At 38.0% G+C, this 17,359-nt stretch overlaps 1 protein-coding gene across 1 annotated transcript in view; it reads right to left on the reverse strand.

The window, feature by feature from the left end:
- CNTNAP2 (contactin associated protein 2) overlaps positions 1–17,359 on the reverse strand; it is a 1,069,322-nt gene that overhangs the window by 698,747 nt on the left and 353,216 nt on the right. The window contains exon 3 of the mRNA XM_009568467.2: positions 1,725–1,918. Coding sequence (XP_009566762.1) covers positions 1,725–1,918 — 194 coding nt within the window. The remainder of the gene's footprint in view (positions 1–1,724; positions 1,919–17,359) is intronic.

The raw sequence follows: 17,359 nt of genomic DNA on the forward strand, positions 1-17,359 counted from the left end.
GTAACACTACTACAATAGTTCTACAGTATCACTCTGTGCTCAGTCAACTCTCCCTGTCTTGGAAACTTATTAAATTTAAGATTTAACAATAGCTAATAAGCACAGTGTTGTTAAGATTAAATCAAAGCTTAGACATCATTTAACAACAGAAACAATGCTGGTTTAGGCAAGTTAGAAGCAGAGTTAGTACTCCTAGTCACTGTTTTTTTTGAGTATTCCAATTAAAAAATTTTTTACATGTGGTATTGGTGGTCAATAATAGACCAACAGTATACCCCCTAGATGCACCAAACATACCTAAATGCTAATAAAGACAGAAATGAAATGTTCTTTCGTGAAGAAACTATGAGGATTTCTGTGTTAAGAGGTGATATAGGAATAGAGACTCTCTACAAAGCCCTCAGAAAGTTGGACCACTTTGGAAACAATCAGAACTGTCAACCAAATCATATGTTGAAAAAGGATTTTCCCTTGAAGGTATTTCCTCAGCCTAGCTGTCCTGCTTTATGTATCCTTTACTCAGTCAGCTACATAGCCCTCTCCCATTCCCCTGAGACAAAGTCTTCACTACTTCAATAGTTGTGGAAGAAGCTTTTCTACATCTAAGATAACATAAATACTAAAGACTGTAAGTATTTTTATATACATAAATAGCCTTAAAAGAGAAATTTTTTATATTAACCCTGATTAAGCACAAGCTTCCCTCAACCGTTATGAACAACATCCATACCATTATGTCCTAAGGAATTTAAAGCAGTACCCAATGTTTTTTTTTCTGTCCCCCTGGCTTTAATTTATCCCTGTTTTAGAATCCTATCTGGCACATGGAGGAGGATTTTTCAATAAATCAACACTTTAATAAAAAATGACTGCCTCTATGTACTCCATATATTAAGCAAGTTTCTTTTATACAGATAAAATCATCCACCTTATGCACCAGGTTTGACATCCATTTTTAATGACATATCTTTATTTAAAAAAAGCACCTGGCAAAAATGTGAATCTAAAATAGTGCAATGTTAAATTTTGTCTCCTTTCTCAATACTTTTCTGGTGAGGCATAATAGCTAATTAATTCAATTTGATTTCAGAAAGAGTGATAGCATTTTGATGTTTTCAAAGTATACAAAGAATAACCATCTGAAATAACTGCTATGAGGACAGGCACGTTAAGTAATAACTATCATTTTTTTGTCAGCAAAACAGAAGGCTACTCTTTTCAGCAAGAACGAAATCAGCAGCTTATCCATGAAAAAAGTAAAAGACAAAACCATACTATATGCTTTTTGCATCTATATGGAAAACAAGACATACATGCTAAAAACTGCTCCCTAGCACATATGCACATAGAGAAAAAATTGCCTTCCAAAGTATTACGTTTAAGAAAAGAATTTTCAAAACTACTTTTGTGTGTCAAGTTCACTCCATGAAATTAGTAAAAAGAAATAACAGGGAAAGGATGTCAAGGCATAAGAGACTCATTGAGGAACACCAACAAAGAAAATATCTGTGTGTTCTGACAACTACCATCATCCCAAATGGGCTTTGCTACTTCAGGGATAGGTCTTCTGACAGTAGCTGCAACTTGAACCATTGTTTTCAGCCAAGCTCAGTTCTATCCTCACAAAAACAATCACAAAGTGTTGTACAAGATGTACAGTTCCTAAAAACACAGTCAATTAACATCACTACAGCATATGTTTCCATTGTACACCAAAGACTTACCCAGATATTTCCATCCTGGTGGTACGGTTTCCAGTTTCTCCCAGTATCACTATAAAGCATCCGATACTGAGTGACCCAGTCAGAACTGCTGTATCTGCCTTGAGTCGCAATAGCACTGATCTGCTTCCTGTTCCCAAAATCCACCTGTAGCCATTGGTAATGATCACTGTCTGATGGAGACCAACCTCCTGCACCTGTTGGGTTAAAACAGAAGATAGAGATTTAGACCTCAAACACTCACTTTGAAGTGAACAAATTACGAAGATGCTGATTGCTGGAAGGCAGCCCAGTGGAGAGGAGCATAATATAAAAAAAAAAAATTAAATGAGAGAAATATGATTGCATATTTTTTTAAAAAAAAGTATCTTTAGCATATGTTTCAAATGCACAGACTCTGTTGCCTTAATCATTTTATGATATAATTATCATGATACAATGGCTGCCTGCTAACAAATCAATGCCATTATAATGCCTTAATTACAGTTTATTAATTTTTGCCAAATTATAATTGTTCAAGGATTGATCAATTTGCCATGAAATCTTTTGTCAGAGTAAGTTGACACAAATCCATAACAATCTTTGGATTTTGTATGCCTTTTCAATAGCATTTCACATTAAAGACATAATATAGATAGAACAGGAGGAATAAGCAAGCTCTCTGCTTTGCTATGTCTCACTATAGCGTTCAGACTGAAAGATTTACCAGAAGAACTGAAAAAGGGGCAGGGACTGCAGAGCTGGATCCAGTTTTGATCTGCTGAGTGTACAAGCTGTCACAGATTACATTAGCAGATGCCTTACAGACCTGTTATTGCTCTTTATGGGTCTATGAATTAACTTGACAGTAATGCTATTAACAATATTCTTCTCAGACACTAGACTACATTGCAGTTTTCTAAATAAAGAAGGCTAATGATGCATAGAGAAACATAGCATTGAGACATTAACACGATTTCTTATTCCTTTGAAATACAAAATATTAAGGGAAAATTTGTAGTCAGATAATGCAGAGAACAATAAAAATTCAAAGATAGATATTATAATGGTATATTTACCATAATGATAAGTATTAGGAAAGAGATGAAACATCAAAAAAATTCTATCAATACAGAGAAAAAGTAGAGAAACATTCTCTTTACAGCAGACATTAAGACACGGAAAACAAAAACTTTACAAACTAAAGAGATTACAGGGGTTTGTGAATGTGTACCTTTCTTTTAAGTTTGAACCAAATAAATGGCCTGGCATACCATGAAATCACATAGTCTAGCCCACGGGCCTAGTTTTGTTGCTTTTAATTTCACTTATAAACTTCAACAGATGTCATAACCTACCCTGCTTGCCAAGTAAATAACTTTGCCACACTGCATCTTATATACTCCTATCATTAGGCGGCAGCATTGGCTCAATCTTACACAATTCTAGAACTCATTCAGCCCTTACAGGTGTTAACATTTGCAGGTCACAGGAAATTTGAATGTTGTGAGATCAATGGGATCATTTGATGTCATAAGTGGTTGGCTTTTATTGTAATCAAAGCTGTAGTATTATGCCAATGATATCTAATTTTTTAAAATTTTTAAAATTTACAATATGAGCTTTGTCCCTGAACTATGGGTAATCATGCCTAGCAATATAAGCAGAGGTTTCTAGAGATAGAGAATAGTATTAAAAACCCTTACTATGAGCACTTGCAGGAAAAAAGCATTCTCACATATTCAGAAATTCAAACTAGGTGTATTTTTGTAGAGACCACAACTGGCTATTTAAAAATAGAACATAGCTTCTTCATGACTACTATGCAAAAGAAAAGAACAATTAGCTCTACACATTTCTCATAATAGCAGAGACACTGCTTTCTCTCCGGATCCTAACATACCTGTCCCGTTAGCATATCTGAAACTGGTGGCATGGAAAAAAAAAGAAGCCACACCTTTACAAAAGCCACCTTTATAAAAGGGTCCTTTGGTTGGTCCAGAAAAAGTTAAGTCCAAAAGTGGGCATTCAAAAGCTAGTATGAAAGACAGAGATGAGAAATCCATCAATAAAAAGTCCTTCAGCAATGCTGTTGTTGAAAAAGAATGACAACGAACTATAAAAAGGCTAAAATAGACCTTACTTTTCTACACCTTTTACTTATGCAGGAGATTTTGTTATGTGGAAGATTTGCATTTAAACAGATTTAGTTATGCACATTTTAAAGAAAGTTCATAGTACATTCATATTACTAGGACAAGACTTTGGGCTTCTTTGGTCTTCATCTACATTGTAAAGTTTGAAAAAAACTGAGTACTAATATTCATTTTCCTTTTTATTGATGTAAGAAGAAGTAGAAAACATTCTACATATCATGCCTAGCAGAAGTTAAAAGAAATGTGACACAATAGTCACGCCTAGGCCAGGAGATGAAAACATGAGTATTGCAAGACAGCCTATCCTATAACCATTTCAAATAAGTGACAGACAAGACTTTTAGTCAATACCACAGACAGCAGCAAACAATATTATCCTATTGGTTTCTTGACCTAATTGTCTATCTCAGTTTCACATTTGCCTTTGGGCTTTTCCAAGCAACTAAATAAGTAAATAGACAAAGGATGAAGGAGAAACAGGTTGGATTATCACTAAATGTGCTGCTTATCAGACCAGCATAGGAAGGCAATGGTCATCAGTCTGTGCAGCAGGGCAAGTGTCAGCCATTCACTAGATGCAGCTGGTGGGGTTCAGTTAAAAGTTCCTTTTCCCCATTAATTCATTGAGCTGTGTGATTTGAGGGACCTGGTTAATTTGGTCGTTTTGTTTCTAATATACGTAACTTCTATTGACACAAGTATTAATAAAATTCTTTCTTTTTTTTCAGATGAACACTCTAAATAAGTTATCAAAAGTTGGACTATATAAAAATTTACCCACTGTGAGGTCGTTGCAAAGGCCCTAATTTCATCAGAGTAATTTAAGTACATTTTTGTCTCCATTCATTCTAAGCAAATACAGAAATCTCACATCCCCAGAAATATGCATGTGGTTACATCTCACCATATCATTAAATATTTTCACAGAATCATTTAGGTTGGAAAAGACCTTTCAGATCACTGAGTCCAACCATAAACGTAACACTGCCAAAACCACCATTGAACCATATCCCTAAGCACCACATCTATGCACCTTTTAAATACTTATAGGGATGATGACTCAAACACTTGCTTAGGCAGTCTCTTCCAATGTTGACAACCCTTTCAGTGTAGTAATAATTTTTAGTATCTAATATCTAATCTTTAGTTTAAATCTCCCCTGGCATAACTAACTTTAGGCTGCTTCTTCTTGTTCTATCACTTGTTACTTGGGAGAAGAGATTGACACCCACCTTGCCTCTTGATCTGCTTGTCTCCAGACTAAATAACAGAAAAGCCTAAGAGTCTTAATCAGCAAAGCCAGGCACAGCATTCTTGCGGTAAAAGGTGGCTACGAATGAAACTTTTCCTGAAACTTTACTTTCAAAGCAATCTACAGCTAGTTATTTGAACTGCCCCTACTGCAGACTGAACAAACACGTGTAATGAGTCCACTACTGAAAAATGCACGCAATGATACAGAAGACACATGAAGCTATACCCAGAATACTAAGAATTTGTAAAACTTGAGTCTTTTCAGGATTTTTCACTATTAGCATCATTACAAAGAGAGATGAAGTTCCAAGACCTAGGCTTTTAAATTATGAAAACCCAAATCGCTTTCGTGTTTTTATTGAATTTTATTCTACAGGTTCATTCTGTGGAACTGAAAACAATATAAAAAACATAGTCTATCTCTAAATGACATACAAAAGATAGCACTTAGTATATTTCTAGAAGTATAAAGAATTCAAGTCAATGTGGGCCTATTTTGCAAAATTTCATGTGTAATTTCTTCCTTTTAATTAATTATACATCTCAGCTCCCTATTCAAAGTTGAGTAAGCTAGCTCCCATTTAATGCACTGTTCTTTTTCTTTTGAAAATTTGGCACTTACATCTTCATTCATAGCAGAAACTGGAAAGATTAATTTGCACTAGAAGAATCCATTCTTGTTTTAGTCACACTTGTTCATCACTCTATACTTCAAATCACAAAATAAAATACACCACTACTGCTGTAAGTCTAGTTTTCTACTCTTTTCAAATCAGTAGTAAAATGTTTCAATGACATGAGCAAGAGAAGGAGGGGATACTTAGTCAAAAATTTAATTATAAAAATAAACTATGAAAGCTATAGATAGAAGATTTAGGATTTGTGGTAGTTATAATTCAAGGGATTACTTTAATCATAGAAAACTTCTTTAGCCTTTCAGCAAGGAAATAAAAGAAATACGCTTTTTAATAATTATGTAATAATAACCTGAAGCATTCTTATACTTAGGATCTGCTTATTTGGGAGGGAAAACCACAACTCAATCTTTCAATGAGAAATAACACTTTCTAGGTCACTGCAATAGCATGAAATCAATACTGTTTGATACCTCGCTGTTTTCCAAGACATTGCTTGTCATTCCTCTACATTAAAGATAAATCAAAACAGAATGGAAAACTTTGAAATACCAAAATCATTCATCACTTCAGACAAAATATGGGCAGTCATTTTGTATACTATCCTAGAAAACAATATAGAAGACCCAAACTTCTAAACTGCATAAATCTAGCCACACTGTTAGTCAAAATCAGGACATGACTGGTGGTATCCATTTTTGGTTTGTTTTCCTCCTCTTCTTCATTTTATCATTGGAGATAAAGATTGTCCATCTAGAGACAGTAAAACACTTAATTTTACACAGAGCAAATAACCCAATAGCATTGAGTGGGTCTAGTCTTGGATGATTTAATACTTTCAACTCTAAGTTGCTCTGAGCAAGGATTGCTTTTACCTTGTATTAGGTAGAGTCCTCTGAACAGAAACTCCAGTCCTCGTGTAGGGCTCCACTTCCAATTAAAATTTTTTTATATAGTCACATGGATAAATGTTTTTTATTTCTTTATCACAAACAGCATGCATTTTTATATTTCTTTTATTCATCTGCTGTTCTAGCTTTATTTGGATTTGTAATCCACTCTCTGTCTCCAGGGCAGGTATTTGCTTTTGCATGTTTGAAGAGTTTTTCTTTCCAGCACATAACAAGAGTGATATAATTACAGACAAGGCCATGCATGACGCTGATGGTGGGCAAATAATGAACGTTCCACTTCAGAAGAAGCAGAGGTTTACATTTAGAAGACAGTGGATATTGAGAAAATAGCAGCATGATTATAGGCTCCTTCTATTTAAAATTACCTCTATTTATTTGGTAAAAAGTTAAATAGCACAGAGAAGAAGAAAGAGGACAGAAACAACTAGATTTTTTCTTCCCCAGAATTCATCTTTAGAATTTACCCCAGATCAGAGCATAATCACTAAAAGCTGGCAAATTAAACACAGCCTTTGGCCTGAATCCCTTAAGTTTCAATAGCAGCTTTCCAGAGGTGCAACAAGAACTGGGCTCCAGTAAGCCTTGACTCTCTAAATTCACTAGAATTCAATAAAATTAATTTTGCAGGGATAGCAGAAGATAGGAAAGATCCAACATATACTCCCCACATTAGCCTTCCACCATAGCAGCTAGAAGTTGCCAGTCTACAGAGAAGTCAGTATCAGCATTAATCCTGACTTCTGAAAAGCTGAAGTAGCCCACCAGCCTGTACAGTGTCCATTACTAGTCACTGGTAACATTTCTATTGATTCTTTAAGTGATGCAATGCTTCTCTACTAAAACATAGACCAGGGGAGGGGGGCTTAATTATATTCGTTAATATTATTCCATTTTAATTTAAAAACCTGAAAGTTAAGAGTAGAAATAACCCAAGGGATAACAGTAGTTGTCAGGATACGGTTCACACATCTTTTTTTAAAGAACATTAAAATCACTGTATTATTTTTTTTAAATCCCAATGGATCTTTCTTACATTAAACGCAATTAAAATAGGTCCCTTGATGTAGTGTCTGCTTCTTTATTCTCACTCCTTCTAGTATATCTCATCTGAGCATAAAACACACATGAAGGAATGAACGATCAATCTGCCCTAAGGAACAGTGGTGATATCTAACAATAAAAATTATACAAAAAAATCTCGTAGTTGTCATTCACAGTTGTCAAGCTCAAAACAGGGGAAAAAAAGTAGTAAAGCTGAGGAGACTTGCATCCTGAATCCTCTGTTGGGGAACAAACACTTTGCAGCTTTGGTTATTTTAATGAACACATCACTTTAAACTATGCCTTTCCCATCTGTTCTGCTTTCTAATTACATATGCAAAAAGAAGCTCATTCACAATTGCATCCTAATGGAATCTTAAACAAAACTTGGCTGAGATTTAAATATTCTGTGCATATCATCTGTATTCAAGGCATCAAGCAGCTCCTGCTCCATGAGGTGTTTTCTTGTTTTCTAGAAAGAAAGTTGAGGCAAGGCAACGGATCACTGCACCCTGGCATACAAACCCCTTGCATACAGAATAACCACAGTGGCATACAAAAGACAAGGAAGAAAGTATAGAAATTTCCCTTTCCTAACACCCGCTTTTCAAGTACCAAGACACAAATTGCATGTTTATGAATTGCAGCACTGGGGTTTTCCTAACAACTCAGGTCATATCCCTGGCAAGAACTAGCAAGTGTATAGCTAATGGATAGCAGATACTAACTCTGCACTGTCTCTGCTGAGCAATTGAGCCCTGATTAGCAGATTCTTATCCAAGTTTTTAATGACTGTCAGATCGGGAGTAGTAAAGTTTTACTTCCTGTAAATGAAGAGCGTTTACAACACTTTGAAATCCAGACACAAGCTCACTGTGATCTCCTAGTTCTTTGTAGCTGTTGTGATTTCTCCTAAGTAGAAATGACAGAGAAAAAGGAATAAAGTATTCCTGCACCTGATCTATACCATTTCAATACCAATGAGATACCTAAATACTTTAGTCACCTAAATTGTCCTGGTTCCATTACTGCAGTCCACAAAGTGATGGAAGACAAAGCTAAATTTCTGTAAAATCATTATATTCTACCCTATCTTGATTAATATTTTGCTCTTTCAAATGATTGCACATGAGAGATGATTAAATGTCATAATTCAGTCCTAGATATCTTGTTTTGTGACAAGTCTTTGCTGGTAGAAGATAACAACTAAATCTCCTGTCTCGCAGAGACTTGCTGTGTGAGATCCTGTAGTGAATATTGTTTGTGCCATCATGATTTAATGTATACCAGTGTTCCAGCGATATGGAAACAACACTGCCTTGAAATGCTCACTGTTAACAAGTAAAAGCTGTATGATTGTTTCATTACATTCATTACCTGTTTTCTATCAACGTTTTGCAATTTAAAATCTCCTAGTCTGTGTCTCCCCCAAGAGATATTTTTCCCTTGAAGTTGCCTGTTCATGACATGTGCCCTGAAAGACTCTTAGCCCAGTAGGAACAAAAAATAACCTGGCCTACCCCCTGCTGTTAAATAGAGCAGTTCTCAAGTCCAGATCCTTCCTTGATTGCTAAGTCAACCTGTTGACTGCTGCAGAATGATGTTTGTAATACTTGACCTGAGCTTCTAGACTGTTACAGAACCTTAACACTGTTCACTTTTCTTCTCTCTCTTTTCTTCTTTGTTATTGTTTTTTTCATTTGTGTGGTTTTTGTTGTTTTTTTTTTCCAAGCTGCTTCTTTTGGAATTGGCAAGAAAAAAGTACATTCAAATGTATGCTTAGGTTGAAGATTTTTCCCTCATGTTTCTGATCCAGGTTAAAACTGCTTTTCCTCTATAGACCATATAGAGTCTGACCTCAGTGCCGGGGAAAGTCATGGAACAGGTGATCTTGAGTGCTATCATACAGCACATGCAAGAGAACTGGGTGATCAGGCCCAGTGAACACAGGTTCATGAAAGGCAGGTCCTGCCAAACTAACCTGATCGCCTTCTATGACAAAGTGACTGGCCTGCTGGATGAGGGAAAGGCTGTGGATGTAGTCTTCTTAGATTTCAGTAAAGCCTTTGACACAGTTTCTCACAGTATTCACCTCAGAAACTGTCAGCCTCTGGCCTGGACAGGCGCACACTCTGATTGGCGGAAAACTGGTTGAATGTCCGGGCCCAGAGAGTGGTGATAAATGGAGTTAACTCCAGCTGGAGGCTGGTCACAAATGGTGTCCCCCAGGTCTCAGTGCTGGGTCCAGTCCTGTTTAATGTCTTTATCAATGACCTGGATGAAGGTATTGAGTGCACCCTTACCAAGTTTGCAGATGACACGAAGCTGGGTGGAACTGTGGATCTGCTGGAGGTCCTGCACTTGTGGCACAACAACCCTACACAGTGTTATAGACTAGGAGAAGTCTGGCTAGAAAGCTGCCTGGAGGAGAAGGACCTGGCGGTGTTGGTTGACAGTAGACTGAACATGAGACAGCCATGTGCCCAGGTGGCCAAGAAGGTCAATGGCATCTTGGCGTGTACCAGAAACAGCGTGACCAGCAGATCTAGGGAGGTTATTCTCCCTCTGTACTCGGCACTGGTGAGACCACACCTAGAATACTGTGTTCAATTCTGCGCCCCTCACTGCAAGAAGGATGCTGAGGCTCTGGAGTGTGTCCAGAGAAGAGCAATGAAGCTGGTGAGGGGCTGGAGAACAAGTCCTTATGAGGAGGAGGCTGAGGGAACTGGGTTTGTTTAGCCTGGAGAAAAGGAGGCTGAGGGTAGACCTCATTGCTCTCTACAACTACCTGAAAGGAGGTTGGAGAAAGGAACGATCTGGTCTCTTCTCCCAAGTGACCCGGGACAGGACAAGGGGGAATGTCCTCAAGCTCCACCAGGGGAGGTTCAGGCTGGACATAAGAAAAAAAAATTCACATAAAATGTCATTAGGCACTGACAGAGGCTGCCCAGGGAGGTGGTTGAGTCACCATCCCTGGAGGTATTTAAAAGATGGGTAAATGAGATTCTTAGGGACATGGGTTAGTGGTTGATAAGAATGTTTGGACTCGATGATCCTAGACTTCTTTTCCAACCTAGTGATTCTATGATTAACGGTGATGATTTCTCAAAAATCAGAATTGTTAATAAAGAAGTCTGAAATATTTTTTCTGATTAACTTATTCCTTTCTCCTTGAGAGCTGGAGTACTAAAATTACTGCACATTTTGATAATTTGCCACAAAAATTATAAGCAAAGCCAATGAATTCACATAAAGAGGTTCTCTTTTCTGAAACAAAATGTCATGGGATGGGAGAATCAGTCAGCTGTACTGAAAGTTTCATAATATTTAAAAAAAAGTATCTGAATCTTTTTGGTAAGCAAATTGCTTACAAAATTACAGCTTTAATATCCTCTTATTTGTGCCAACACTACCACTGACCCAACCCAATCCTGAGAACAGGAAGGACAGAGTTCTTCCCCGTCAGCCTCATTGATTAGCCACCCCTGAAAAATAATTCTGTGAGATAGACCTTGCTTCTGATATTACAGAGCTCTGGTATTATCAGTGCCATGAATGAATACAAGTTACTGATACTGTTTCATCTGTGTTAGTAAATGTGCTTCCCACTCTTGTTTTTACAACAACTAGCAGGAGCATAGAATTGTGAAATATTGTGAGATTTCTTTTGAAATCTATTATATACTGGATACAATGGGTTTGAAGGGTTCTCTGTTTTTAACCAAGCAGAAGAGTAATTATTTTTTCCCTTTAATGCATACATTGCAGGCAGTACCCAGATTCTTATCTTTTATCTCCATTAAGAAAACATATTCTACTTCTAAAAATTACTGTGCTGCATCCATTTTGATGGTGAAAGCTCATATTATGCCTTCTGTTTTGCTAGTGGCAAAATATTTATTGATATCACATGGAGGTTTGCAACAACATGGGAGAAAGAATTTTATTCTTTATTCTAATTTTCAAAATAATATGTTCATTTCAAGATAGGACTATAACTGAGCAGAATTCAACTTTTTAGAGCAACAATTTGCCTGAAGTCTATGGTAAACTACTAATAAATATTGACTATTCTCTAATGACTTTATGCTCCTTGGAGCCAAAACACAGCACTGTATACAAAATCATTATAATCATGAGATACTATACTAGGGAAAAAAGACGGCAGAAAAAGTTAGAGTTATAACACTAATAAAAGTAACAGTACTCTTATCAGTGGCATCAAATGTTAATTCACCCACATGGGATAACTAATCTGATATATTTTAGACGCTAACCAGGGAATGAAATTCAGCAAGGGTTTTTATTCCATATAAATTAATGAGAACTCAAAGTTCATGCAGCAGAGCATTTCAAAAATTAAACTATAATAAATTAAAAACCCCAAATGCACACTCCAGCCCTTGTTCTTTAAATTTTAACTTACAGAGTGAGGAGAAAAATGAAATGCTAGCTTTAGACCAGGAAGGTCTGGGGGATTCAGAGCAGGATTTAACTTCAGATGCCCTGAATCATCCCCTCTTCTCTTCTGCCTCCATTGGCTCTGTAAGACTCTTAGGATAGTGTGGCTCCCTGGGCTGAAATTAATCTCTCTGCAGTTTCCACACTCTTATTGAAACTGTTCAGGGTATGGGTCAAAATACTTGTTCTGAATGCATTTTTTCCTATATTGTCAGTCAAGACTGCTGAGTATAACACGGCTGAGATTTTTTTGCATGTCCAGACCAACTCAATATATCCAGCCCTCCTCCAAAAGGAAAAAAATACACCACCTCAAACAGCTAGGCTGCAGATTGTACCTAAATAATTTCTGCCTGTACAAAGCTTAGTCGGCAGTTAAGAAACAGTGACAGCCACAAAAGGAGTTCTCAAGATAGAAATCATCTTACTTGGCAGAAGGCCAGACAAGTAAAAACCTAAGTGAGGATAAAAATAGTTTTGTATGCTTCACTTTGCCTCTCTGTAAGCCACGGTAACACATCATTTGACTCGCACAGACAACTGTGAAAATAAACAGTATTTTGAAATTTTATGAAAAATGCTGTAGTGCTAAAGCTAATAATCTCTCCTGCTTCACTATACATGCACAACCCAAAGCTCCATTCCCATAGAGCTGGCTGCTCTATCCTTATAAAGATTACATCCTTCTCATCTTGAATAAAGCTCATTATTTTTCTTGTATGCTAGAATAAGCAAATCTCCCTAACAATCTTCAAGAAAATTTCCATTTGCTAAGCCTAGATAAGGAAACACCACTGCAGCTCAAGAGAAATTGTCCAGAGCCATCCATGCAACTGTAAGGCAGCTTTACCATAAATTCTATGCTCTCCCGATTCACTTTTATATTGACAAAATTCACTCATGACAGACAGCTAGTCCTTCTCTACTTCCAGCTACATGGATACCATTCCCACAGAAGACAGAGGGGTTTTCCTTATGGCATAAACCCAGGAAATAAGAATGCAGCAAGGTCTTCTAAAACACAAACCACTACTAGCTAAGTCACTACTTCTGTAAAAACTGAATCCTATGATTATTCTGCTATAAAAAGGTCTTAAAAAGGTAAAACCATGTGGCTTAAAAATGGAAAGCGTGATATGATAATTGCATGTATTATGGTTAGAATATAGATTTAAACAGAGATTTTTTGAGAGGATGAAAGAGTTAAAATAAGCTGTTGTGAATTCTGGGTTTAAAAGAATCTTACACCACAGTTTTAACCTCTGATTTGGCAATGTTAATTAAGCATCATAGAATTAGAGTCACAAAAGCCAGAAAATTCTTAGTAGCAGCTAGGTATCATTTGGAGAAAAGAAAGTGCTATTTGCCATAGATTTTACAAAGCAAATTAAACAACAAAGACTTTTTACAAGGGCATGTAGTGACAGGACAAGGTGGAATGGATTTGGATTGGAAGGAGGAAGATTTAGATTAGACATCAGGAAGAAATTCACGATGAGGGTGGGAAGGCACTGGCACAGGTTGCCCAGGGGAACTGTGGATGCCCCCTTCTTGGAGTTGTTCAAATCCAGGTTGGATGGGGCCTTGAGGAGCCTGGTCTAGTGGGAGGGGGGCTGGAACTTCAGTGAAAAAAAAAAAAAGTGCATTAACATGTATCAACATGATTTATTGAAACACAAGCCAAATTTTAGAAGGATCTGACACTTGATGACTGGGACAATATCTGTAACAAGAAAATAAAAATATGAGGAATATTTTGTTGAGGTATTTTGTAAATTAAAATAAAGGAAGTAAAGTTTATAATTATCCTGGATTTTAGTCAAATATCAAAGCCGTGTAAGAACATTTAAGAACATTTGCCTAATAATAGAATATTTTATGAGGTGTTTCATTAAAATAATGTTGAACAACAATGTTTTTACTCCTTTAAAGTTTTCCTTAAGGATTTACACAAGGAAGAAGACTGCAATTTGGAATAATCATAGAATCGTAGAATTAGTAGGTTGGAAGGGACTCACTGGGTCATCGAGTCCAACCATTCCTAACAATCCCTAAACCATGCCCCTCAGCAACTCATCCACTCATCCCTTAAACACCTCCAGGGAAGGTGACTCAACTACCTCCCTGGGCAGCCTCTGCCAGTGCCTAATGATCTTTTCTCTGAGAAATTTCTTCCTGATATCCAGCCTGAACCTCCCCTGGCAGAGCTTGAGGCCATTCCCCCTTGTCCTGTCCCAGGTCACTTGGGAGAAGGGGCCAGCTCCCTCCTCTCCACAACCTCCTTTCAGGTAGTTGTAGAGAGCAATGAGGTCTACCCTCAGCCTCTTCTCCATGCTAAACAACCCCAGCTCTCTCAGCCACTCCTCATAAGACTTGTTCTCCAGCCCCCTCACCAGCTTCATTGCTCTTCTCTGGACACGCTCCAGAGCCTCAGCATCCTTCTTGCAGCGAGGGGCCCAGAACTGAACACAGTATTTGAGGTGTAGTCTCACTAGTGCCAAGTACAGAGGGAGAATAACCTCCCTGGATCTGCTGGTCACGCTGTTTCTGATACAAGCCAAGATGCCATTGACCTTCTTGGCCACCTGGGCACACTGCTGGCTCATGTTCAGTCGGCTGTCAACCAACACCGCCAGGTCCTTCTCCTCCAGGCAGCTTTCTAGCCAGATTTCTCCTAGTCTGTAGCACTGAGTAGGGTTGTTGTGCCCCAAGTGCAGGACCCGGCATTTGGCCTCATGCCATTGGTCTCAGCCCAGCAGTCCAGCCTGTTCAGATCCCTTTGCAGAGCCTCCCTACCCTCCAGCAGATCCACACATCCTCCCAGCTTAGTGTCATCTGCAAATTTGCTGAGGGTGCACTCCGTGCCTTCATCCAGGTCATTGATAAAGACATTGAACAGGGCTGGACTCAGTACCGAGCCCTGGGGAACCCCACTTGTAACTGGCCTCCAGCTGGAGACTTGAAGTTCCCTGACAATGTTTCTAGTTTATGCCTCCTCATACTCCACTTCAGACTCCACATCTAGTGCCTGTATTGAATTTATCCCAGGCAGCCTCCCGAAACCCTGGTTGATTGCCTCCCACTGTTATGCCCTTCCAGAAGCTGTCAGATGTATCTAATCTGAAGGGGTTCTGAATTTATTAGAAGAAAACGCAGACCACTTTCTTATCCTAATGTTGTGGCTTGTAACAAATTCCTATCACAATGTCACCCCTCCCTGGCTTCCTCTTGGATCCCGACATGCCAGGTCTCAAAAACATCCAGACCTCTGGTTTCCCATATTATCCCATCTCACTGCATCTATGTTCCTGATGTCTGCCTTGTTTTTGTAGCTTTGCTTTCCAACCCGATACACAACCTTCTCATTCAAATCTGGGTTTTAATGTTTCTCTGCTGTCTTAAATTCTGTGAAGAACACAAAGATAGACAGGAGGTTGGAGCTCTCCTCGTACTATGAGGAGAGGCCAAGGGACAAGTGCTCATTCATCCTGAAAAGAGATGGCTTGCCTTCCCCTGGACACCTTCAAATCCCTCTCAAACACCCGAGCCCCAGCTGCACACGGCGCTCAGGGTGAGGCAGCAACAACACCAAACCCTGCAGTCAGCACTCTTGAACCTGTGCTATGGAGTTAGAGAATAATAAATATTATTCTCTAACTCCATACTAAATATTATTCAATATAATATAAATAAGATCAAAAGAATAAACTCCAAGTCTAAGTGATGTACAGTGTACTTCTTGAATTCATTCTGGAATAAAAAGTAGGAATGAGCTCAAGGAAAGCAGAAAAATAGATATTAACTATCAAATTCTTGCTTTGTAAAGAAAGTTATATATTAATGCAATTTTTTAAAATAATGAGATCCTAATATTGTAAAACCAAAGTATAAATTTATCACAAACTTTTATCAATATTTTTTACCTTGGAATCATTGAATTGATAATAATATAGACTCTCAAATATTTTTGGAATTGTAAGACACTTTAAAGTTCATCCAGTTCCAACCCCTCTGCCGTGGGCAGAGAAATGTCCCGCTGTCTCAGACTGCTCAAGGCCCCTTCTAACCTGGCCTTGAACACCTCCAGCGGTGGAACGTTTACAACTTTGCTGGGCAACCTGTACCAGTGACTCACCACAGTCATTGTGAATAATTTTCTCCTTATGTACAGTCTAAATCACTCCCTCTCCAATGATTTCGTCCTTATGTCCAGTCTAAATCACTCCCTCTCTAATTTACAGCCGTTCCCTTTGACTCCTATCACTACATGCCTCTATAAAAGTCCCTCTCCAGCTTCTTGTAGCCCCCTTCAGGTACTGGAAGGTGGCTATAAGGTCTCCTCGGAGCCTTCTCTTCCCCAGGCTGAACAACTCCAACTCTCTTAGCCTGAATATATGTATATATATATATTCACTTTCTTTCAATAGTCATCTGCTAGCATAGTTGAACAAATACTTATAGTCACAAAAGTAAGAACAGATTAAGATTGCCTTATATCAGAAATAAAAATCATTCTGTACCTTTTACAGTATTCTGCTGCTGGGTCAAAATTCTGAATATTGTCCTTACAGCTCATTATACTAAATAGCGTCAGTGTCTGCACAGTGACCTTGGAACAGATGCCAGTGTATATTGTGGAATCGGACAACAAGCTCAGCAGTGTGCATGATCAGGTGCTGGATTTGCAAACTAATTCAGAAGTCTGAAAGTCGAGACATCTGTAATTTAATATTCTTCATCAAAAATCAGGGGAAAAACATCATACTTGATTCTTAATGGGTAAAAGAACATAGGGAAAGCTTTTTGGGCACACGATTCCTCAGAGGACAGGTTTTCTCCCCATCTTTATTTAGAGACTTGAAGTTTTCCGTTATATCTCTCCTGGCACAATGCATATTTGGATCACAGTCAACGTCTTAGCAAGAACATCACGTTGCTTGTTGTTATAAAAATCTTTAAATGCACAGTAACTGAAATACTTTGAGTTGTCACTGATTTTATCAATTTTTGTTCAATTTTGCCTGACAAATTCATGTTCTAAGGCTGTGCATTGTGAAGCACCATGGAAAGTGACATAAAACAGTAGCTTGTGCCATGTTAACATCCCTAGAGCTACATCCATCAGCTGAAGAACTACATGCTATTCAGAACATATTGCCTTACGCTCTATCATGCCAGATCTGCAGTGACTGGTTTCT

Source organism: Cuculus canorus, chromosome 2 (genome assembly GCF_017976375.1).
Source record: "Cuculus canorus isolate bCucCan1 chromosome 2, bCucCan1.pri, whole genome shotgun sequence".
Lineage (NCBI taxonomy): Eukaryota > Metazoa > Chordata > Aves > Cuculiformes > Cuculidae > Cuculus > Cuculus canorus.